This window comes from Ostrinia nubilalis, chromosome 17, assembly GCF_963855985.1.
Source record: "Ostrinia nubilalis chromosome 17, ilOstNubi1.1, whole genome shotgun sequence".
Taxonomy (NCBI): Eukaryota; Metazoa; Arthropoda; class Insecta; order Lepidoptera; family Crambidae; genus Ostrinia; species Ostrinia nubilalis.
Window position 1 is genome coordinate 6364910 of NC_087104.1, and position 25835 is coordinate 6390744.

Consider the following 25835-nt stretch of genomic DNA (forward strand, 5'->3'; position numbering starts at 1 on the left):
TTTTAAGTTTTATTACAGAACCAAAATTATAGTTATGTGAATATTATACAACATTTATTCAGCTAGTTTACTTACAAAAACAGTTAAACATAGACACAGTTTCACATTACATTTAATGTAAATAATGTTAAGTAAAATTAAATTAATCCTAGGATTAATATCTCTAGAGATATTAACAAGACGATTTCATTAAATTAACAAAAATATTAATTAATAATGCCATGCTTTATACTGGCTACAAAGAGTATTATACAAAAGACATTTTACAACAAACAATAATTTAAAAAATAGTAAGTAATAATTATTATGTCAATTGAGCATTTTTTTGTAACTCTTAAATCTATGAAATAACATTAATTTTAAGGTTAATTAATTAACCAAAATATAAATAGATACCCGGTTATCCATTCATGATTTCTTAGCACCATCGTCAGCTATTCTATTTCTTTAGGAAACTACTTTATGTACTAAGTTAAAATGATCCCATAACCGAAAGAAGATCCCTGACTGTTGGCAACAAACAATCTGTGATACAGAGGGTTAGAGGCGTTCTTTGCAAAATGTTATTATAGGTATTTAAGTAGAGCTTGTCTCTCTATAAAAAAATACTTAGCCCAAACGCGGTGATTTATTGTTATAATTTAGTAGCTTGAATATTAACTACTTGGAATAAAACACCATTGCATTGCCGTGGTATAATAACCAAACTTAAAATTGACTGGTGAATCTATTTCGAGTACTTTTAGAGCGATTTTTAGTCATAGTTTATTGTAATTCTGATTCTGATGAAGACAACATTCGAAACTTTTTTACCGAAAAAAGTTGGTTGGTTGGTTACTGACCATGCTGACATTTAGCCTTACCAAGGTGCGACGTGCGCCATGAAGTTCATAAAGGCATAGAAGCAACTAAAGAAATTATTGCGTAAAAAGTTTTGACAAAATTTTACTTTTTTTTATCCAATATCATTAAGATTGCTTGTTTCCAACGAAAGTCTTAAGCCATTACCGTAACCAATGCGCTCTACAAACAGAGAGGATGACAATAATTTAATTATTTAACCTCCCCGGAGCACGATTGCGTGTCAGGTACTAGGAAGCCAAATTTTGCTGCCTGACTCATTAACATTTATTTACAAAATCATAGAAAAAAGTATTAACCTAAAATAAATTATTTTTAATGTAAACTAGCACCTGGGTCTTATTATGGGCGATAAAGTGTTTAGAACTAGAAAAAACTCCTGAAATTTTGCAGGAATTAAATAAGGACATTTTAAAATAAACATTCTGTAGAATAAAACTACGTTTTCAGAAATCAATTGCGAAATAATTTTTCATTCAAATATTCAAAATTCTTAGGATTCTCTGAAAAAGAAGGAATATTTTTTTACATAATATAATACTGCCAATCATCTGACATAGTTACTATAGTGGATTAGGTTTAAAGATTTCATACAGAACAAATTATTTTGACAGAAATTATTGTTAATAATGATTATGCTAGTACTTATAAATAGGACCTCATAGTCTTGTCTCCTCTCAAGATAATAATTACAAAAATTAAGTTAATTTAATTAGCTACAATAGAAGTCTTTCTTTGAAAGCATTCTGAAATAAATAGTAATGTATAATTAAAAATAGATTCGTTTAACGATTAATTCTAATTAAACTATTATTGCATTGCACAACCGGCCTTTACTATAAAATTACATTATTATTGCAGAGGTTCAAAAGTTACTAACTTAATAATTAGGTTTTTAATTTATCTATCTTTATTATTCTGCTCAAACAAGCTTATTGCGTTTTATATGAGTACACGTTAAACGGTTTCCATGAAACCTCTATAATGCATTTATCTAAGTCACAAAAAAGAAATAAAATCTTCAAAATATTAACAGCTAAAAAATTATTTAATACATTATTTTTATGTACTATCATTAACACTATTTATTGCATATTGCACACGCTATTGCACACTGTTCATAAGCACTATTGCACAAAAATTATTCACGATACATAACTATAAGCAGTCTTTAGAATGTTTTGAGTTCCTACTGCTACAAGTACTGTCTCTCACACTTTTATTGCTAACACCGCTTTGGCTATCAACACTCATTTGGTGTTTTCTAAAACTTCCGAAATAAACAGAATGAGTCTCAATACTTTCAGCACCAGATTCACTCCTAGCTTCATTTTCAGTATCATCACTTTCACTACAGCTCATAATTTTAGCGATCACAACTTTTCTCTGAATTTGCCGAGAACTCGTCGAATCACTACTCAAGTAACCAGAATCTTCTACGTTTGGACCTTTCTTTCGCCGAAAACGAGGTTTATTGTGGTTGTCATCTTTACTGCTTCTAACAAACGTATTCGTGTTTATACTTGCATTCCTCCCAGAAGGTCGTTTATTAGAGGTACGGCAAACGAATCCTGTTTTGTGAAGTGTGTTCAGATCTACGTTATCGTACTCCGAGGACATTAACTGGCCAGAAGCTCTCAATGGACTGCTTGGTCCACATTGCGGTTCACGGTGTATTGAATTATTACTCGAAATAGATTCAACTGTCATAGATTTGTGAAACGTCCTCGGACTGAGGCTTCTGCCACTCAAGTTTTTTGTATGTGTTATTCTGTCGTTTTCTACTTTCCGAGGTGGTACGATAGGCTGTTCGTATATTGGACCATCTTCGGTGGGCGGTAAAGGTGGGAGGATATCAGGTCGCGCTAAATTTTTCAACTGCTTAATCGTCGGCGGTGTACTTTGCCGTTGTCTTTTAGAATGCCTGAGCTCTAAGGTTAGAATCCTTCCTTCTTCCGTGGTCCACAATTCCGTTTCGGTTTCGTTCTCCCATGTAATATCAGTCACATCGCTACCTTTACTTTCGTTGAATGTCGTTGGAGATATTTTCGGTCGCTCGTAGGTATTCTTACGAATCTCATAATCATTTCGCAGACTGTTAAATTTTGATGCATATTCGACTTTATTGTTGGTTTTTGAAAATGTTCCGCTACTTCGGAGTTGAATTCTTTGGCTGGGTGGCTTTACTTCATTGCTTAAATTATTTGCAAAGTCCATTCTACTGAATTTAACGTTTTCTAATATTTCTTTGTGCTTAGGATGTTTTCTATCTAAAGTGTCTGGTTCGAAGCCGTCTGATTCGTGTATTTTAATGTAGTTTTCTGGTGGATCTTTAACTTCAATTGTTAAACAACCTGGCTTTTCTTCAGCATCATTGAAACTGTTTCTCGTTAATTTACGACTTCCCATAGAGCATTCAGAACCACTTGGAGAAGTTGGTGTACTACCAAAGTTGTAATTGTTATTGACGTAGACTTCGCTCACTAAGCTGTAATCATTCTTCTGATTCGCCATAGTAGGCTTTGTCTTAGAATTGACCGGCCTCCCTATTGTTTCATAATGGTTTTGATCTATATGAATTTCACGTTGTGGCGATGGAGTATTGCTGTTGCTGCTAGAGTGAGTTTTATACACGGCATTCCTCATAGTCAGTTCTTCGTCCAAAGGTAAAGCATTGCTTAAACTTGGACTGGCTTGAGACGAAGGCACGTCAGAATACTCGATAGGTGTCGTCATTCTCTTTTGATTAGAATTCCTTTCCAAGCTATCAGTTTCGTACTCATTTCCAGAAGGACTTTCAGAAATGTTTCTAGCATAATTATTTTGTTTTGGAATTATTGACGTATGTTGAATTCTTTCTTCGTCTGAACTGCTTTGGGTGTAATTTTTGGAATGATCCAAAGCCATTGCATCATTCACCATATCAGGTAAAGAATTGTTATTTGGCATGGGTCGATATCTTCTATGATTTGGATGATTACGAAGACTGCCCGCTCGATAGTCGTTAAGGCCTATTGGCCTGATATCATCTACCCGTGATACTGTTTGGCAGTAGCTACTATAGTTGCTATGTTCACAGTTAACATTCTCGAATTCAGGTAATGGAAAGTTGTAACTTCGAAGCTGTGGTTCAGACCTTACTGATAAAGTTGTAGTTTTTTTTGGGATGGAAAAATCTCGCATGTATAAGGAGTTTGATGCTGTAAAACTGTTTTGTTTTCGTATTTTATTTCTGTGATCAGGTAGTGATAGAAGGGAGTTGGCTAAATTATTTTGATTCGTAGTCAGGTCGTTGTACCCTGACTGTTGCTTCCCGCTCGGTATATTCTCTAACCATTGACGAATACTGTTCTGTTTATCGCCTCTCTTATGGAGGCAATTCGAACATGCTGTCATTTCGTACTTTAAGAAATTCTGGATATCATGTTCACTACTAGATTTGCAACCTGGACATCCAACACAGCTCTTCTTCCTGCTATTTTCTCTCTTAAGACTTACAACACTACCACTTCTTTGGCTTCCAAGACCTTGGTAAAGGTCCAAGCTATTACCGTTGGATGAAGGATATGTCTCCTCTTCAGGTATTTCATTCAGGACTGGTTGGAATCGTTTCGCTGCCATCTTGTGTTTCGCAATCGAAATCACTTCTCTGATTTTTACTAGAAATTCTAAAGCGGCCGGCGGGGGTTCCTGAAATCAAGATAATTACTTTAATTATCTAAGAATGATTAATTAGACGTGCCACAGTAGTTAGAAAGTGCGTTTAGTGTAGAGTTTAGATTAGTAAATGGAAAGATAGTCATGCGGTTGTTAGTATACAATATGCGTACCTACCGCCATTAGCTGTGGCTCAAAGTAAGCTGGATTGAAGTACAACTTGCGTCTGGTGGTGCCGACTGGTCTGGCGATCTCCCGGTCGTCTGTGGTCTCCACTATGGAGACATGCTCATCGGGTAGACGTTCGATGCTGGACTCATCGCGGTGATTTACTTCTCCATCATTCTGACGCCTAATTTCGGCGTGGTGAAGATGAACGACTGCTGATGTTACTTGATTCTGAAATTTTTAAGCATAGATGTCAGTAGGCGGTAATATAGGCTTTTACTTTTGTATAAATAAGACCGTATCGATACTATTTCTTTCGGAGAAGAAAAAGTTACATACATTGTACATGTTATGGTCATCGCTTCTTGCACTGCTCTCAGCAAAATCTTCAGAATCCGAAACATTGCTTCCAGAGTCACTTGGGAAACTTTTGGCGTCATGGAACTGCCTGCTCAAACCCATCAATGGATTTTTCTTGACGATCCCATCGTCTTGTCCCATACTATTAGCCAATGCTTGGGCACGTTCATTGTTGACTCTTATTATATCTCTTTCTGTGATGATCGATCCATCTTTCTTCATCAGACCTTTGAGTCTTTTCGTGCTGCCTTCTTCCGAAGCTGCTCGTCGTCGTTTTCGTATGTGGAGGTATAGAAAAACAGAGGCGACGTATATGAGTCCCAGTAGCAGTGAGCTGATGCCGATCGCAACGTATTCTGTCACGGAAAGACCAGAAGAGTTGGATGCTTCTGAAGTCTGCGCGTCAGGAGTGAACTGCACTTCTGTCACATCTGGAAAAACAGACAGTTTAATCAAGCGAGCTGTAAATTGTATGCTAATAGGCGCTATCGAGCTTTTTAATGCTGGATAGGTATAATCTATAGAGAAAGATAACCCTTCAAGAAACAAATAATCGGTCACTATCGTATCGTAAACTATTCGTGAGGAAGACACATTAGGTTGGTACTACAACTTCAGCGTAGTTATAAATATAATTCACTCGATGCAATACGTAAATAATGTATCATGGAGAGAGCCACTGCTGTATGTGCAGTGGCGTAGCGTGGCTTTTCGCCGCCCGGGGCCGTCCGGAAATCCGCCGCCCTTTATTTTAATTATAAATATTTTAAAGTTTAAATATTATATTGAATGGACTTCAGGTACACTATTCACCTTATTTGTTGAAAGTCAAAATAAACTACCACGCACGAAAATACATTAAAGAGAAGCAATTGCTTGAAACCCACAGGAAGTTTGATTTTCTTAAATAGCTCAGCTTTATTATGTAACACTAGGTGTATAACAATAAACAATAATAACAAGTATTAAAGTATTTATTTGTCAATTGAGAGTAAATATTAAGTATCTTAAATTATACAGTGTGTCCGGGCATGTAGTGATCAAACTTTAAGGGCAAAATCTAGGGACAATTTTATCGATAAAAATACTTCAAATTTGGGGCTTGACCAATTTATCGCAAAATTACAAGGATTTAAGTTTTTAATTTTTAGTTTTCACCTCTTCCTTCAAAAACAAGTGAAAGCGTGGGTAGCTTAACATTAATAAGCAAATATTTTATATCATGCGATAGCCAATAAAATTATCTTTTTGTAGAAGTAGAAAACAGACACAAGTTTCATACATTTTATGGGAGTAAGAATGGATTTAATTAGAAAAATACAAGATTTTTTTCACATCTTTTTCAGTTCTTTTCCAACACAAGAAAAACCAGGTCGTTAAAGTATGTTTTTTTTTGCATTGTGTTATTACTATTTGAGCTATTCTACAAAACGAATGTAAATTTATTAGTCTACGTCTATTAGTTTTGACGTAATTGTTGAACAAAGATACCCCTTCCCAGCCGGTTCCATAGCGCGTCGGAATAGGTTGTGTGATTCTTTCAGCAGTGCATTTTCGCATGTTAGCAGCGCTATGGAACCGGCTCAGAAGGGGTATCTTTGTTCAACAATTGCGTCGAAACTAATAGACGTAGTCTAATAAATTTACATTTGTTTTGTAGAATAGCTCAAACACTCAAATACAATGCAAATAAAACATACTTTAACGACCTGGTTTTTCTTGTGTTGGAAAATAACTGAAAAAGAAGTGAAAAAAAACTTGTATTTTTCTAATTAAATCCATTCTTACTCCCATAGAATGTATGAAACTTGTGTCTGTTTTCTTCTTCTACTAAAAGATAATTTTATTGGCTATCGCATGATATAAAATATTTGCTTATTAATGTTAAGTTTCCCACGTTTTCACTTGTTTTTGAAGGAAGAGGTGAAAACTAAAAATTAAAAACTTAAATCCTTGTAATTTTGCGATAAATGGGTCAAGCCCCAAATTTGAAGTATTTTTATCGATAAAATTGTCCCTAGATTTCGCCCTTAAAGTTTGATCACTACATGCCCGGACACATTGTATACAGGGTGTTTGGTAAATGGGTATATGAGCCGACACTAGCCCATGTTAACATGGGCATATAAATGATATGGTGAAGTCAGAAATTTGATATCATCATTTTATTTTTTTTTAATTTTCATACAAAATAAATTTTATAAATTCCGATTTGTATAAAAATTAAAATAGTTAAAATGAAGATATCAATTTTCTGACTTCACCATACCATTTATATGCCCATGTTAACATGGGCTAGTGTTGGCTCATATACCCATTTACCAAACACCCTGTATGTATAGTGCTCATTGAACTTAGAAGGAATAACATATTATGTGCTTAAATTATTAAGGGTTGTACCCCAGCTAACCAGCGCCACCATATTTTTTCTTGATTACTTTTGTTATAGTCCGAAATTAAAAAAGTGGTTTGAAAAATGTATAATATGTATCGAAGCTATTTTTTAAAATAATTTGTTTGAATTCATTAGATATTTGCAGCAAGTTACAGATTTAATTACTCCTAAAAGTTACCATTTTAGCTAATTTTGAATTTCGAACTTGCAGAATATAATAAATACACGGTTTTAAAAGTAGCTTAGATATGGCTTTAACTATTTACAAACCACTTTTTTATTTCGGTTTGTAACAAGAGAAATCACGAAAGATTATCTGTGGCGCAAGTTTTAGAGGGGTAAGTAAGCTCCTTAAATATTTTTGTTACTATTACTTAAAAAAATAGATTAAAAATGTACTCTTCGTGCTGTTGTTAATGTTTTTTTCGTGCTAATGTTTTTTTTCTTATCCGCCGCCCCCTTTCATATGCCGCCCGGGGCCATGGCCCCCCCTGCCCCCCCCAAGCTACGCCACTGTGTATGTGTTGACTAAGATCAACTGTTTTAGCTTTGGAACTTTTCGTCTCATCTATCTATAGAATTATGGCTAAAATTAAGTCACACATCAAATCACTGAAAAACTTACTGGAAGAGTGTCTAGGCGGTGTGCCCTGGACCCTAAAGGCCACACAGGGTGTGAACACGCCCCGTAGGTCCAGGGGAGACGCGGGAGCCGCCGCCACGTCGCGACACAGCAACCGCACCACCATCACTCGGCCTGACATGCGCGTGCGCACATCATCTTCTCCGCTCCACTGGAATTGGGAAAAGAACTTTGTAGGTACCAAAATCGAGAGAGACCAAGTATCCTGCGTCTTGACTAACTGGCGACCGCATATTTTGTCGTCTTTGCCACGAAAAGTGGGTTGCTTAATCTACTTCACTCTGGAGGAGGTTGATTACTCAACAACTTTGTTGTGACAACAATACGCTGTATTCGGTTCGGGTCATATGGTCACTATCTTCATCATCATCAGGACTTAATCTACTGGAGGAGGGCGACCCTCTTTAATATACCGGAATGTGTGGTTCCGCCACACGGTTAACACAATACATGGTTGTTTTTCTAAACAGTTGTTATTCTTAACAATTTTTAATTTGAGATTTACTAAATTGAGGTCACTATTGTTTTTTGCAACCAACCAGATAATACTTAGATGTTTTATTGTTAATAAACTTACCTGAAGAAACGTCCTGCCTTCATCCCTGAACAGGTTAAATGGCACGTCCGCGTCCAAGGTGTTCCGTAGGTCGAGGAAACCCTTGCGGGTGAGGAACTGAGCGCCAGACACGGCACATATTGGCGTTTTCACATCTGTAAAAAACAATTTACCTATTTTATAAAAGTTTCATAGAAAAACTGATTAAGGGAGCCTTGAAGAGTGGACGCTAGTCTCAAACAAAGCATCTTATTTTTATTTACAGAAAAACATTTTTGCATAAGTTTATGTAAATTCAATGCAATCTTGTTTATAGAGTGATAGAAAATACGAGTTCCAACGAAGAAGAAAATCACATTTGTTACGGTTATCTATTTTTAATCGACCAAGATTCAATAATATGGTCAAGCGAGGATTGACTGGAACAGGCGTGGATCCACTCCTCAAAAAGATTGTGGTCACATCCCATCCAAGTATCGACTAAGCAAGTAGGTACGGTTGGAATTATCTCAATAGAACGTGAAAGTATAACGTCAGAAGTCTAATAAGGGTGTGGGCATGCCCATCGTGCCCATTAGGGCCACATTAGACATGCTACTTTACTGATTTTGCGACTTCATGCGTTCAGAAGAAATATCGGAATCGCGCGTTTTAGCCGCTGTGTCGAGCTTCCGAAAAGCTACTCAATCACGGCGTTTGGCGCTATTATGACATGTGTGGTCGCTGCATTCAGCTTCTAAAAAGCGGCTATATTACTGTGGCTATAGCGCCGATCAGACTGAGTTGCATTACCCAACTAAAACGTTAACCGGTGCTTTTTGTATGGAGTTCGACACATTTTTGACGTTAATGATAAAGCTAAATTAAGATGGTGCAACCCAGCTTAAAAGTAGCATGTGTGTTCTGTGATGTTGTGCATCTTAATAGTGGATCTACGACTGGAAAGTGGCAGCTTACTTTGAAAGGTGATCTCCTTAGACGGGTGTATGATCTGGCCTTTCAACGGCAGATATACGAACGGTATCCGCTGCAGCCCGGAGCCTGTCCCGAACGTAGCCAGGGAACATTCTACAATTAAAAAACAAAATAAATAGTTAAAAATTAACTTAATTCGACCTTAAACCTCGTGCAGTTACAAAGGTTGATTGTGAGGATAGGCATTAATTTTGTACCCGTTTAAAAGTGTAACGAGGTATCAAATTAAAAAAAATAAAACCTACGAATGATTTTACACAAGAATGTGTTACCTACTAACGGGAAAACAGTGTTTTGTTGAGTAACACTGTTACTCAAATTGAAAAAAAAATGTGGCATTGCGTAACAGTGTTACTAATCGCTAATTTTTTTACCAATGGGTAAACAGTAGGTAACTAGTGTTACACAAAATGGTGTGACTCAACGGAAACAAAGGCTTTAGTTGCATTTTTTTAAAACCTGCTAAATTATTTATGCTAAAATCAAAAACATATTATTTTCTTTAATTCCGATGCAAATCGTCGTTGAACATTACTTTGGATAAGAACACATTTACTTAACCTTATTCTTACAAATGAACCAGTTTGCCCTTACAAAATATATTCTTGTTTGAATACTGTGCACTTAGCACAATAATGCATTTATTTATTTCATTAATTAAAACACTTATTCCAATATCATAATTGACTGTCTTTAATTTCTTAAATGCATTTAAAGATTTTTAATCCCGAAATGTTAATGACCGATAACAGTTAGTGCAAAAATTAAAAGCGGCTTTAAGAAACTTGTCCGGTTTTCAGTATTCGTTATTAATTAATTTATAAGCTGCATTTGTAGGCGTATGGAATCAACTCGTTCAATGGGCGATTGAACTATTACAGCGGGCGTTGTAGGTAAGTATGCCACACAAGATGTTACGAATGACGGGCAGGCAGGTCACCAGTTAAAGGTTAAAGCAGATATTTTAGCGTAAGTAATCGTGAATGAATTATATTTTCCATCTTACGAAAAAGATTCCCGTACCTAGTGGAAATAGGAAGATTCCTGTAGCGTTATCCCAATTTTATCTCAATGTCTGCTAATTGGGAACAACGGGAAATTACGAAAAAGGGTCGTCTACTTGGTATTGTAGAAAGATAGAGCATCGTCCTCTACATATTTTGAATAAGTATAATACCACTAGGTAGCAAACGTTAGAATGATATAAATGTCTCTTTGTATGTAGAGCTCGCAAAAGCTCGCTAATGTCTCAAATGATACAATGAAAAATGCAAACTATTGATTGCCAGCAAGCACTGCCTAATTGTCTTTAAATACCCCGGTCTCTGTCATTTACCATGTAGCGCTGCCTCCACAATCCACATGCATAATTTTACAGTAATACCATGTGACGGCACGCGATTGTAAACAAGCGATTTCAATAAACGTAAACATGTCGTGGCGGGATTTCCAAAAAGCTTAATACAAATATTTGTCAAATTCGATGCGGCCGTAAGTCCTTCTGGGACTTTACAAGGCTCCTGACTTTGGGCAACCTTCGACAAGTAATGCTTACTTATTAGCCAATATTTTTTAGTTACGAAATTGCATTTATCACTACCGTATAAGATGTGGCGGCATTAGGCTGCGTTTCCACGAGGATGCGTAGTGAATGAGTTTGTAAAGAACCAATAGAATCGCAGGCGAGTAATATGAGCCTTAGCTCGATAAGCCGTTGCTTTACTATAGGTGTAAACCACCAGCTTTTGCACGGAATACTTTTCAACTGACACAGACGTCAAACCAACCTTTTGATGAAAATCAAACCTAAGAGAAAAACCTCTACGGAGGTTTTATGCATCGGCAACACTCCCCACCCTAGTGCTGGAACAGCACTCACTATCCAAGGATATTGGGGCGACGCGCGCCGCTGACCTACGCCAAATTCCGGTCTTAGTTTTGACGTCCACGGTTCTGATGCGTCCGTCCTTTCCAGGATAGACCCGATGAATAATCCCTTTAGGCCATGTATTACGAGTAGAACTTGGGTCCACAACTAACACCAAGTCACCCACCTGCAACGGCGCCGACTCTGAGTTCCATTTTTTCCGTGGCAGCATGTCTGGTAAAACTTCTCGCACCCATCTTTTCCAGAACATGTCTGCTAAGCGTTGCGCCTTCCGCCACTGCTTCCTCAGATGCAAGTCGGTGTCATCAAATTCCCCGATACAAGGCAGATTCGAAGAGCTTCCTAAAAGAAAATAATTCGGCGTTAACGACTCTCCCGTTGTCGGATCTACTGACACATGCGACAATGGGCGACTATTAACCATGTTCTCCACCTCCGCCATTAACGTCGATAGCGTTTCCTCTTTTAGGGTTCTCTCTCCAATTACAATTTTAAGCGACGTTTTTACAGTCCTGATCAAACGCTCCCATGCCCCACCCCAGTGGGGGCTAGCCGGAGGTATAAAATGCCAAGTCATGTTGTTGTTAACTCCCTCCCTTTTCAGAGCTTCTTGGTCTAAGCCGGCAATGCTTCTGGCCAGTTCCTTTTCAGCGCCGCGAAGGTTAGTCCCGTTATCTGAAAACAGGTGACTAGGCCATCCACGACGGGCTGCCATTCTTCTTAGAGCCATTATTAGGGAGTCTGTAGACAGCGATGGGACTATTTCTATGTTCACTGCACGAACGGTTAAGCAGGTAAATAACACACCATACCTTTTTTCGCGTCGCCTTCCAACAGCTACTTCCATGGGCCCGAAAAGGTCTAGTCCGCAGAAAGTAAATGGACGATTATGGTGCGCCAACCGAGCATGCGGCAAATCTCCCATACGTGGAATTCGTGGAGTGCATTTTCTTATTCTGCACAACATACACTGCGACACCACAGTTTTCACGGTAGGTCTTAAGTTAATAATCCAATATTTCTGCTTTAACTCATTGATGACGGTTTCTTGATTCCCATGAGCGGCCTTGACGTGATAGTGCCTCACAATAAGGCGTGCCACTCTGTGTCTTCCATCCAGTATGACGGGCCTTTTCATCTCAAGATTAACGTCTTCTGCTGCGTCAATGCGACCTCCAACTCGAAGCAAACCCTGATCATCTTCAAAGGGAGTTAAGGTAAGTAACCGGCTACTGCGATCTACACATTTTCCATTCCTTAATGCCGTGATCTCATCGCTAAAGGAGTCCATCTGCGCCTGTTTTATTATCAGAGATTCCGCTCGACGCATCGTATCGCAGTTTACATCACCGGTAAGTCCTCTGCACTTGTCAATAAACTTGAGTGCGACCGCCGTAGCTCTTACCAGGCGAAGCCAGGACGAAAGGCGATGCGGGTCAGGCACAGGTAAGGCTTCAAGCGAATTTTCCATAACCATGACGTAACCCGACTGCATTTGTTCTGTTTCAGGTTGAACCATACCTGCGGGCCATGACGTTTCGACGTCGTACAGGAAAGAAGGCCCCGTAAACCATTCGCCGCGAAAACAGTCTAAGTTGAACGATTCTCTTGTAGCCAAATCTGCTATGTTCATTTTGGTTGGAACATGTCGCCACTCACTCATACGAGTAAGCTCATCAATTTCACCCAGTCGGTTCGCTTCAAAAACTTTATATTTCCGTGTGCTATTTCTAATCCAATGGATGACTGTGGTTGAATCAGACCAAAAGAAGCGCCGTTCAGGAGCAAGTCGATGCTCCTTCCCAATCGCGTCCGCCAATCTTGCGGCCAGGACAGCAGCTTGGAGTTCAGCTCGTGGCACAGTCATCGGCTTCACCGGAAGTACACGACATTTACTGGCTGAAAATGCAACACGAATTTTATCACCATCATTCCAACGCCAATATGCAACCGCGCTCATAGCCTTTGTAGAGGCATCGCTAAAAACATGAAGTTGAAGGTCGCTGAAGTTTTTACCATTCGCAGCACTATTTCCTCCGGCCTCTACGAAAGTTGGTGCGTCTGCTTGGAAGTGATTCGGTATAGGGCTCTCCACCAATGACATCTTTGCTACAGGGGCTTCAGTACTAGAGTCCATGCTGTCGTCGGTTGCTCGGTGGACATTTACGTAGCATCTTGGGATACGAATCTGATTAATTACCTTCAGTATGTCGATCCATTGGCACCATCTTGTGTAAATGTCATCGGGTATCAAATCATCCCAACCGACGTTTATCCTCCAAGTATCCTGCAGCATAATTCTTCCTTGTATAGTGAAGGGCGATAAAAAACCTAAAACATCAAACACAGACATTATGACACGCAACATCAAGCGTTTTGTAGGTTTGTCTTTACCATGAATGACACTCTCAGGAATCCGTTTCAAAGAGACATCAAAACCAAGTTCGTCTTCCTTCGGGTACCACATTAGGCCAAGAATACGCTCTCCTTGCAACTGTTCGTCTATTTTGAACTTGACAGCCACTGGACCTAAAGCCTCTTTTGGAATGCTGTCTAGCACGGCGCTGCTGTTGCTCGTCCAATTACGTATCTCGAACCCTCCCGCCTTATGTATCTCAATCACATCTCTCACTACATTAATGGCACTTTCTTGGTCCGGCAGACTATCGATGTAGTCGTCCATATAGTGCGAATTGATTATTGCATCAACCGCAGCCGGTTTAGAACTCTCAAAACGCTTAGCGTTCTTGTTCTTAACAAATTGAGCTACAAATGGCGAGCAGTTAGCACCAAATATTAAAGATGTCATTACATACGTTTTAACGGACTCCTTGGGGTTACTTCTCCATAAAAATCGAAACGCTTGCTGATCCTCAGGCTTGATCTTCACTCTTAGAAACATGTCCTTAATGTCACCAGTCACTGCAATTTTATTTTCTCGGAACCGCAGCATGACACCAAACAGCGACAAGAGTAAATCTGGCCCTGTAAGCAAAAAGTCATTAAGACTAAATCCTTCAACTTTATCAGCAGCATCAAAAACTAGCCTTAATTTTTTCTTATTTGGGTTATCAACACCAAAATGTGGCAATACCCACGTCCTAGGTGTGACAGCATCATCCTTTAGTTCCTCAGCGAAATCGTTTTCTAATAAGTGCTGGATCCTCTCCGCGTACCTAGATGCAAACCCTGTATCTTTCGTCATCTTACGCTCGATACCTTTTAGACGTCGTAATGCATTAGGGTAAGAGTCTGGCGTTTGACAGTTCCTGTCACGCCATGGTAAACCAACGTTCCAGCGGCCGTCGACAAGTTCAGCGCTCTGCTCCAGCATAGCTTCAGCGCGCACGTCATCTGCATTTTGACGAGGCTTACCCAAGACGCCCAATGAGTCCAAGGTAAATGAACGCCTGATCTCGTCGTGAATATCCTGCAACAGGTGATTTTCAGTGGGATAGTCTCCGCCCTCTGAAATAAAAAGAGTAACCTGGGGAGAGGAGCGGACCTCACGTGGTACATTAATGCTGCCATGCACGCACCAGCCCAAGGGAGTGAGTGTTGCCGAAGGTTCATTACGTTTCCCTACCCTTACCTCTATAGGGAAAAATAAATTATAATTATCCTGCCCTATCAGAATCTCTGGTTTGACATCAGTTTGACAAATATTATCAAAAACATCAGACATATTAGGATAATCATTAAAATTAACATAACTCATCTTTTGTACCGGTAAGCATAATTGAGGTACACTTCGCGCACAAAAAGAATGAATTTTACCGTCCATACCCGAAATGTCCATGCTCACTATTGTCGCATCCAGAACTAGTTCATTGTTGGTCCACGCGCCGCACACCCGCATTTTCTCCCGACGGCCGCACAGCCCGGCGCGCTCTGCCAGCGCAGCGCTGACTAAAGACACCGTCGACCCGTCGTCAAGGAGAGCACTCGTACTGATGATTCCATTCGGCCCGTGTATGCGTACAGGTACGACTTTCAAAAACACTCGCCGATCAGTCGAGTTTATGTTCGTGACTGTCTCCGTAGAAGCGTTCTGTTGCCTTGGCTGAACAGTAGAGTCGTCGCGGCGGTTGATAACTGGATAATGCAGCAACTTATGATGAGGTAAACCACAGTTGTTTACGTCGCACACCGGCGCAGTGCAAGTTTCTCTGCTATGACGGGATGACAGACATTTGAAACAGAGTCCGCTGCGCTTCACGTGATTCCATCTGGTCGTACGTAGAGCTTTACTAAAGCGCTTGCATTCCAACAGCGTATGGTTCGCTTTACGACAAAACTGACATTTGTTGACATCTTGTTGCTCAGACTGTAACAACACTGCTTGCGGACGGTTGGTTGAATAAATGTCACGTGGTCTATACTTGGTCTGGTCGTAGCGTGATTCCATAAAGTAGGTATTGGACGTAGTCGATATCTTTATAGCTTCTTCTTTTAGAAAATCTGATAAAATAAGCAAGCGAGGCATCTTTCCTTCCGTGATCAGTGGGAAACTAAAGTCTGACCATTTCGATACGAGCACAGTCGGTAGTTTTGCAAGTATGTTTGAGACTATATTCATACCTTGTAAATATTCCTCTCGCTTCAATGCTCGAATGGCCTCTATCAGATTTTGTACCTTCACAGCGAATGGCACTATGTCTCTCTGGTAATCGCTCGGCAAGGGTGGTAATTTCTTTATGTCCAACAGTACCCTTGAAATTATCAGATCTGGATTACCGAACCTCAGCTCAAGAGTAGACATAATAGTTTCTGGTGACGATGCGCTGATCAATAGAGCCGAAAGATTGTAAACCACCAGCTTTTGCACGGAATACTTTTCAACTGACACAGACGTCAAACCAACCTTTTGATGAAAATCAAACCTAAGAGAAAAACCTCTACGGAGGTTTTATGCATCGGCAACAATAGGTATAGCTGAACTGAGCCAGTGCATGAAGTATGATAGCGGCACAGGAGGGGTACCATCGACATTTATGACGTGACAGAGCATGCAAATGATCTGACGTCTCGCTGACGTTTGACGTTACAAAAACACCCTCCCATACCGCTCACATAGGCAGGCACTGTTTCAGCACTAGACCTATAGAAATCTACCATGTTAATAAATAAAGGTAAAATGTTAATCAGTTTATTCTCACAAAAACTAGTCTAGACAACAACATTGTGTTAAAAATAGAAGTTATTATTTCTGAAGTCCAATTTTCTGCATTGTGTTGTTCAGTTAATTACACTCTTTGTACAGAATCTCAAATAATTTTAATTAATTTTATCTTTAACCTTTAAATAAACTAATTTATTACTAAATTCAATGCACTGGCGATGGCGATGTGCTTAATTAATACTAACTTATTTTATACCTAAGTCATAGATAATATAATTTTGATGGCTAGAGCAATGGATGTAATCTTAGATTAATATTAATCGCAAATCGATGTTAAATCGACCTCCCGATCGCTCATCGGATCTTCGCGACCCAAATCCCAATTTGATACCGTCTCATTTTTATAGGAATTAAGACTAAAACCTCGTTTGTGCTCATCTGATCTTGAAAATTATCGTTTGAAGTAAGTTATTTTGTAAATCCATGTTATTTGCGTGATATTCAACGTTTCGGATGCTGATATAGGTAAGTAATACGATTAAGTTAGCGGTCAGTCCAAAATTATTGTCATTTTTGCAAGTTCAAAGGAATTATGTAGGATATGTATAATGTTATTTATTAAAAGGTACATGAGCTTTAACTCACCTCCTTACTTTTATAAATAGTAGTTTGATTTGATATCATATAGATAGATGAATGCTAGGTTTTGGTGTACTTTTATCAAAACTCTTGCCAAATAAGTAAGTAGGTATTAATTATACCTACAATCAACTTTAAACGATCATACAAGGGATTGTAGAGCCTAGAGTTATTTAATATTGGGTTACATTATAAGGACAAGCTTACAATGCTTACATCAATGAGTGGGTGGACTTGCAAGGATTTGAATCAACAAGGCATTAAGTTCAGGATCTCTAGGGGGTCCTACATTGCCCTCCACTATGTAACCTATCAAAATGGAAGTATGAATGTAATTATTTGTTTCGTTACCAACAATATTAGAACAAGAAAGGACTTAAAAAATGAACTACGAAATATGTTAGCGAGTTTTATATTAACTAAGTACTAGCTTTCTGCCAAAACTATCGCGCGCGTCCCTGTTTCAAATACCGGGATAAAAACTATCCTATTTCCTTTCCCGTGAACTCAAACTATCTCTATGCCAAATTTCATCAAAATCGGTTCAGTGGTTTAGGCGTGAAAGCAAGACAGACAGAGTTACTTTCGCATTTATAATATTAGTATAGATAATGCAGTGGTTAAACCTCTTAAATACCTATCAATCAATCATTATTCATTCATAGATATCAAAGTACTTGCGGATTTTAGCACTTTGGTAGCATAATATTCAGCGGGACATGACAGATTTGTTTAATTTATTATGATTTAAATACTATTAAGCTAATAAATTATTATAACAGTTTTGGGACTGAATGGCAGGTACATTACTCTAATAGTTTTTTCACTAGTTTTGCTAAGTCAGCAGTATCTAACTATTTTTAACCCATTAACGCCCGCCGTACAATAAATAGTACACAACTTTAAGTTACGATAAATCTGGTTTAATGAGTATTTTTACCCTGGAAATAATTACAATAGGTAAACAAAGGTCTATGCATTATATCCTGAGATGAAACATACCATAATTATACAATCTTAAGGGGGTATTTTGCGATTCCGTTTCAGTGATTTTTTCATGTCTTCTAGTGGGTACTTGATAATTTTTTATGCAAGGTTTAAGTTACACAAAATACCAAATAAGTTGTTTGTGTATTAGCTAACAACATATCCTAATAAAAAATACTTAGAAAATTTCATTTCATGGAAAGTTTTTCATGCTATAACTCCCAAAGTGATGCTGTACAAACTTTAGTACAATGGGCGCTTGACACGTTACGTAAAATAGTACAGTAACGACATTATTATTAGAGTGTTTACTTATTTCTGCATAGTTTTTATATATAATCTTTGTTTTCTTTTTCCAATAACATGGCTCTTTATTTATGGAGTTACAGACAACAAAAAGAAACATTTTGTTTTCCCAATTACGACCTATTTGTCGACCTAAAGAGACTTAGTTACATAGTTTTTGGAACCACACGTGAAAACAGAACCAGAAGGTATCCTTTGATTACTTATAAAGATTTTCACAAAAAGCCTAGAGACAAATTCGACAAGGCAAACGTCATTTTATTAGCATTGATTGAAAGATAATAATGTGGGTACCATTGAAACAAATGTTGACGCTTTAGAACCATTGGGAAAGGTCATTATATGGGGTCTCTTGATAAAAAAAAAGTAGAGTTAGGCACCACAGGGTGTCCAGCTCTAGTATAATAAGAAGATCAGTGGGTTACATTAGATGACTAGTTTATAGAACTTTACCAAATTGAGGAAAAAGGAAAAAAAGCGGTGGATGGGTCTTGTTAGCTTATATGGTGGACATGACAATTTCAAATGCATGCAGACTGCACTGCATAGTAAACCCATATAGTCGCTTAGATCAGCTAGCATTCCGCAAATATATAATACGCACATATTTGACCTATAAAAGATAAATAAAAGTAGGTATTCTTGCTCTAGTTGATGGAGAAGAAATATGAAATAATGGTTATAATCAAAATAAACCAGCAAACAAGCTGATTTGATAGCTTAAAATTACTGTGTGTTTCGATAGAGTCAAATCAGCTTACGGCAAGTGCCTGAAAACACTGTGCCAGGATGAAGAAGGCTTTGCTCAATATGACTCATGAGCGCCCATTGTACTAAACTTAGTACACCCCTGAAAACCTAACTTCTGATTTTGATTTTGGTTTTCTTTGTGTTTAGTATTATTTCTGAAGTATTTTCATAAAGAAAATAAACATTGGCTTTGGGAAATTGACCGTAGTTTTCATTTGGGCGTTAATGGGTTAATGACTAATAAAATGTGATTGCATTGTAAAAACGGCAAGAAAAACGGTAGAATGAAATACAAGTGTGATATATGATAGAGTTAATGTTCATTCAATAAGTATGATGAGTTTGCGATATTTTTTGTGTAAGTGGATGGAGGAGAGATGAATACTCGTAGTGTGTGTATGATGATTAGTGTAAAGAGTGATGACAACTTGATATTAATTTACTTACATCTGTAAGATCGAGCAAAATGCTGATAATGTAATAAATAAATAAATAGAGCCAACTTTCACTCCGATTTCTAGTCCCAAACTAACCCAATAACTTAGATCTTTAACGAATTTCGTTACACTACATACTTTATTACAATTACACTATGTAACAGGAAACGTCAATTTATTGAAGGATATAAATGCTTGTACCTACATATCGCAACATTTAACTCTACGACTACGAGACTCTAATACCTAACCAGTTACGTTGTATTCCATACATCAGCCACTGGACCACCGGGCAGTCATCGAATTTTATCTTTCTTGTAACTTTTTCGTAAACAGTAAAAGTGTAAAATGTTCGTTTGTACTTTCTTTGTTTTGTATGAACAAGGAAATCGCAGCAGAAGTGGCAAATGTTCTGATGGATATCTACCAATGATGTTGCAAAATTGTTGGTAACTGTTACTTGTGCTTGTGCTTTCAAGTCTGCAAGGCGCATTCCATGTTTTATTGTCTAGTAGGCAATAAATAAGATCAATTTTGCTCACTTGTTTTTAACACCATCTAATAATTCTATCAGATAAATTTAAAAGATGCATGCATTATGACGCCTCACGTTCGCTATTGTAGAAGTAGGTTGTTTCTATCGCCGTAGTAAGTATAAACGACTATGCAGAATTTGGCTGAGTATAGGTAGGTACGTATGTTTCCGAAAACTTCGTTTTGACCTTTTTTTGTAAAACAGGAGGCCCCGAAGAAAAATGATTATTAAATGATTATTCCTACCTACTTATCGAATTTGGCATCCAGGTTTTGGGGTGTGTGGGCATCGAAAATATTAAGACTTTATAAATAATAGTATTACCGGGCAGGTCGTCGACGCACAACTCCCTGTCCTCCCTGAAGAGCGGCGCGCGCTGCGGACAGACGCACGCGCACTCGCCCGCGCCCGCGCCGGCGCTGCCCATGCCGGCGCCGTGTTCTGCACATTGCGCCGGGTTGCACTCTTCGCCTGAAAATAATGTTGATGTTGAAGGAACGTAGTGGAAATCAAGAGAAGAAGACTCAGAATAACGGGCTAAAAAACTAAAGGTAGGTGATTCTTACTGAATTTATAGGATCCTAGAAATCGAAGTCGAGAATCTTCAAGCACATGACGGGCGCCAGTGGCAAAAGAGATGAGCACGCTAATGTATTGTTGTTTTTATTCGGCGTTTGTTTCACGCGATTGCATAACGCCATATCGCCCCTAGCAGGAGGAAAGCAGTGACGAGAAGAAACGTTTCACACAGAGCAACAGTAGCTAGCGTTGTTACAAAGAGTTAGAGTAGGAAAATAATATCATTTCACCAGCGATTCTACAAACTTCACCCGCACGCAACTATAGTAGCGCAGCGTTAGATGACTGCGTTAAAACAATAACATTCGCTCACCAGTGATCGTGAACACGTCGCCGGTATCGCGACGTGCCAGCTCGCCGAGGCGCGCGCCCGCCGCGGCGGTGACCCACAGCAGCAGCAGCGCGGCGGCCATGCTAGCCCGCGCCGCCTGCGCCGCTCGCCTCGGGCTCGCGCATTGCTGACGACACCTGTGAAAGAACAGCACATTTTTATTTATAATAGAGTCTACGGGAAAGACGTGTAATTCAGTGGTACCTACTTAATTTGTGCAATAAAAAAAAATAGTCTAATGTAATGTTATTTTGCAGGAAAAGTGAATTAGTATTATAAATATAACGCGCGTCGGTGCTATGGACCAAAGTTGCGATAAGCGCTGAAGAAACTCAATCCCCGTCAAACATAAAAAATAAAATGGTTGCATTTTAATTCAGTCATCGTTTAATTTTTGTCTATGAGGTTCATACGAATAAGGACGTATTCATTAGTACGTTAAGGCATAGTAATAAAATAGTTATTAAAAGAATTATTTAACAACAAACAATTGTTTTGTGAATAAAAAGCAAAATAATGTCCGCATTCCAAGAACTATTGTTACAGGACCTATTACTTGTAGCTATGTTAAGATTTCCGGTAGTAAAATGTTATATTCAACATAATCTAAAATTACACATACAATCTCTATAATTTACACAAGGTAGGAGGTATTCTATGTCGTAAATACCGAAAGCGATCCTGACTGTGATTTGCCGATTTTCGATAATACTTGACTAGAACATAAGTGAGGTTGTCTCATGTGTAACTACATCCATATTACACTACAATAATATAAAACAATATAGCCATTTGGCTACGGAACCCTAAAAATAGTTTAGACTAGCGCTTCTCAAACTGTGCGCCGCGACACCCTGGGGCGCTCGAAGTTGACGATAGCGAAACGACCATGCCACATATTTTGACTAAGGTATAGAGTTTGTCAAGTTAGGGCCAGTACTAACTAGCTAAGATCTTATAACTTTTTTCAACAAATAATTTAAAATCGGTAAAATGTCTCTATACTGCTCTAGTTATAGTTATAGCTCTATAATGCTCGATATCCTAGGCTATCTAGAGTTCCTAGTGTGCTTTTGTAGCGCATATAACACGCAAAATGTTAATCTGAAAGCTCTGAAATCGAATTCTAAGGCGCGGCAGTAAGGCAGTTATAAAGACACGCTGAAAAGCTTATTACAGGTTAAAAGGTTTCTAAGGCAGTTATAAAGACACAACGAAACGACACTGAATAACGTTTAACTAGGCTTATAACATACCATCTTAATACATGCGTTAGAGATTGTAAGTACACTAATAATCCAGATAAATACTCGTAAGTACATTATGGTTTGGCAATAAATTATTCCTACCTATAGATGGGAGTTGGATTTCAATTTACAGTCATCGTTAAATTTGTATCCACAACGTTCAACAACTTAATGGCTTAATGGATAGTCATTATGATCATGAAAACCAAACCGTTGATTTTGTGAAGAAAAAATAAATTAAATATCCGCTTTCTATGAACAATTGTGTTATAGACTCTATGTAGGAGTAGGTTGGTATTTCGTAAATACTGAAACAGATTCCGCTTTTGTACCTTACTTATTCTAATTTTCATCATCCACGAAATGTTTGAAACGATTTTCGATATTACTATCGACACGAGGGCAAAGTGAGCTGAGAGTGTAACGCCACAGCTGCCAAAACATCAATACTTTTAACCCCTGGGCCACATACGTCACAATAACCCGAAAATTCGCGCTACCGCGATGTGTGGAGCCGAGTATTCACGTATATTTCAGTGATTTTGCAAAGACTTCGCTTCGAATCATACCGCGATAATATCGCCCTGGCGTAAGGGATAAACAGATAAAATAATACTCAATACACATTAAAAATATTTAGGCTGAGTTGCACCACCTAACTTTGACTGTAGGTAACTAACTATGACAATAATTTCTTTACGATGGAGCCTAGACTGTAAACTGTTTGTAGGATACCTATTACAGATAAATAAATAACCGAAGTTTTTGTATGGAGTTTGACAGATTTTTGACGTTTGCCAAAGTTAAAGTAAGATGGTGCAACCCAGCCTAAGCTTTACTACTTTATACAGTTGACCCAATGAGAGTATAATTTTAGATTCTTAATCAACATAATAAACGATCCTCGCATTGTCGTATTTAATTTTAGGTGACCGCATCTAAATGCGGTCCCTTTCAAAAATTATAACAACAGCGTGTTATAAGTTACGAACGAGTACCTATCAGTTGCAGTGATACGTAGAGACTAGAGCCGTACATATTATGTGAAAATGTATCCACGAAGTCATTAAGACGAAAAATTCAAATGCTCGCGCGAGGTAAGTCAGCACAGTGACACCTAGCGGGGCACGGAGGACAATTTTAAAAGCACACCGCCAGATGGCGCTTACTTCTAACATTGTACACTAGAATAAGCCACGGGAGAGCAGCTATTAGTGCTATTACTTACAAAATTATTCAATAAATCAGAATAGTCTTACTTAATTCTTATTTAAGTAAGTAATTCATTAGTTTATAGCGGTTCCTTGCTGCTTTATGCTTATTGCATAAATCTGTGTAGATACGAGCTAATAGAATTAAAAATACTTAGGTACTTACATATTTTGCACATATCACAGTAAGTAGACACTTTTCTCTCAAAGTTCAATTTTAAAATTGCTCTCAGACTAAAATCAGAAGAGTCTTACTTAAGTCTTATTTAAGTAATTCATTAGTTTATAGCGGTTCCTTACTGCCCTATGTTATGAGAAACGCGTGTGGAGGAAATTATCGAAACAAACCAGTAGTTAGCTTTTTCTGGAACTTGTTGCGTATAAATCTGTGTAGATACGAGCTAATAGAATGTAAAATACTAAGGTACTTACATATTTTGCACATATCACAGTAAGTAGACACGTTTCCCTCAAAGTTCAATTTTAAAATTGCTCTCAGACAAAACCACATACAGCCGCGACGGCACAAGATAATTCATCGGAAAAGCATGCGCATCTAATAGTTCAATTGTTACCTAATAAGCGATATTAAAATAACATTTGTATGACAACTGAATGAGTGTAGGTGCAAGTGAAAAGATAAAAATTACAACAGTGAAAGCCCGCGCTTGGATGCAAAAATTCATAAGCATTGTTCAATGTTCGATTTCACTTAAGTATTTCACATGATTTCCTACGGAGCCAAGATATTACAGCCTAGGAGAAAACTGATAACAGAAAAGGCTGTAATTTGGACCTTATCTGTAAAGACAAAGGGATATATCTGACGTATAAGGGATTGCAAACCTTTTCCCACTATCGTGTGTTTAATTGGATTTTTTTATTCGCACTATTAGAAGAACAACTTGAAAAAAAAAGTGAACATATCTGGCTAGATGACATGAACAAGCAAAATTGATTTCTTAATTGAGTTCTAACAGGATAATTGATTAGTAATAGAAAGTCACTCCGTCTGTTTCATTATGTGTTCACACCCATAATTCGTTGAAAAAATTACGTGAATTTTGACATAGAATAGATTAGTTAAATAAATTAAACCAAGATAGAGAACATGAGCTACCATTTAATAGATTTATCGTAGAGTCTTAGTACCTAAGTCCTAGTTTGTTTTTAATCAGTCAATAATTCGTTCCAATAATTCGTGGAAATGGCGCTTTAGAAAGTTGAAAGCAACATTAAAATGTTTGTCACCTCTGTTCTAAGTCCACGCTTCAATATTCGATACATGTTTGTCATCCTGCACGACTTTGGAGGCACGCGTCGAAAGTTTGCTTTTCGTAATGCCCGTGTTTCCGCGCCCAACATCTTTTGGTGGCTGCTGTTTGCCTAACTGTTAGTTCAAACATCACTCGAGCCAACAGTTTAAAATATTATTTAAGTGACAATCTCTTTCGGTGTAATGACACTGACAAACTCACGCAGTGGTGGGTCGGACCCCCAGCCTCTTGAGAGTCAATCAAATCACAATATACTGTCTAACAGCGTTCGCGCAACTTTGAAATATGGCTGGTCATATCTCCGCACGATTGATAGCTTTCAATACACACGCAACACACACACTCATAATGAGTGAATATTTAGTAACCAATTGATCTGTCCATTTTATCCAAACACGACATGAAGCGTGTTTGCATAGATTTTTGATGTTTATCACTCGGGAAATGGAGTATTGTGTTTGGATATTTTGACTTAAGACAAAGCCCACACAGGTTTCATTTAAATTTTACGGCATGTCATTGGCTTGAGCACTGCGTTTTCCGTATAGAAATGGTGATTTGTGGCGTAAGACTCACAGTTTGAGGGCAAAACTGTAAATAGCCCTGGGCCGTAAACAATGCGAGGGCAAAGAATTAGTGGGTAATTAGGAAACAGTTCCTTTAATAGAAAAGCATTGTGTTAGAATTTTAGATTGTCAAACCGTTTGAGTCGCATTTCTTGGCGTAGCCGTTTGGTTGATGTTAAAGGTTAAAGCATTAATTTGATCATAGACTTTTTAATCGAAAGGCAGTAAAGCCGCAATGTGTTGTCCATAAGGCTATAGCAATAAACGATGTCTTTATTCGCCTCAAATGGCGTGGTTATTGTTGTGAGGTTGGGTTTATTACACCCTATTATAACAATATAGGCG

General features: G+C 38.2%; 1 protein-coding gene and 1 long non-coding RNA gene across 2 annotated transcripts in view; both read right to left on the reverse strand.

Annotated features, from left to right (window-relative positions):
• Positions 1-207: 207 nt before the first annotated feature.
• Positions 208-20980, reverse strand: LOC135080156 (uncharacterized). Its single transcript, XM_063974840.1, has 8 exons — positions 20971-20980; positions 20604-20750; positions 9598-9708; positions 8662-8795; positions 8067-8235; positions 5026-5477; positions 4696-4917; positions 208-4551 (listed from the first exon to the last, which is right to left on the reverse strand). Exons 1-8 carry the CDS (start codon positions 20978-20980, stop codon positions 2020-2022), a joined length of 3777 nt encoding a protein of 1258 aa, XP_063830910.1. The 3' UTR covers positions 208-2019.
• Positions 20981-21244: 264 nt separating this feature from the next.
• LOC135079954 (uncharacterized) overlaps positions 21245-25835 on the reverse strand; it is a 76947-nt gene continuing 72356 nt past the window's right edge. Inside the window, exon 3 of the long non-coding RNA XR_010258924.1 lies at positions 21245-21326. This is a non-coding gene — a long non-coding RNA (uncharacterized LOC135079954). The remainder of the gene's footprint in view (positions 21327-25835) is intronic.

Excerpts from the sequence above, each read along its gene's own strand:
- LOC135080156 (XM_063974840.1), bottom strand. Across the intron at positions 9,709-20,603 it reads GTGCGTCGACGACCTGCCCG|AATGTTCCCTGGCTACGTTC; the intron begins GTAATACTATTA and ends TTTTAATTGTAG. Across the intron at positions 8,236-8,661 it reads AAGGCAGGACGTTTCTTCAG|TGGAGCGGAGAAGATGATGT; the intron begins GTAAGTTTATTA and ends TCCCAATTCCAG.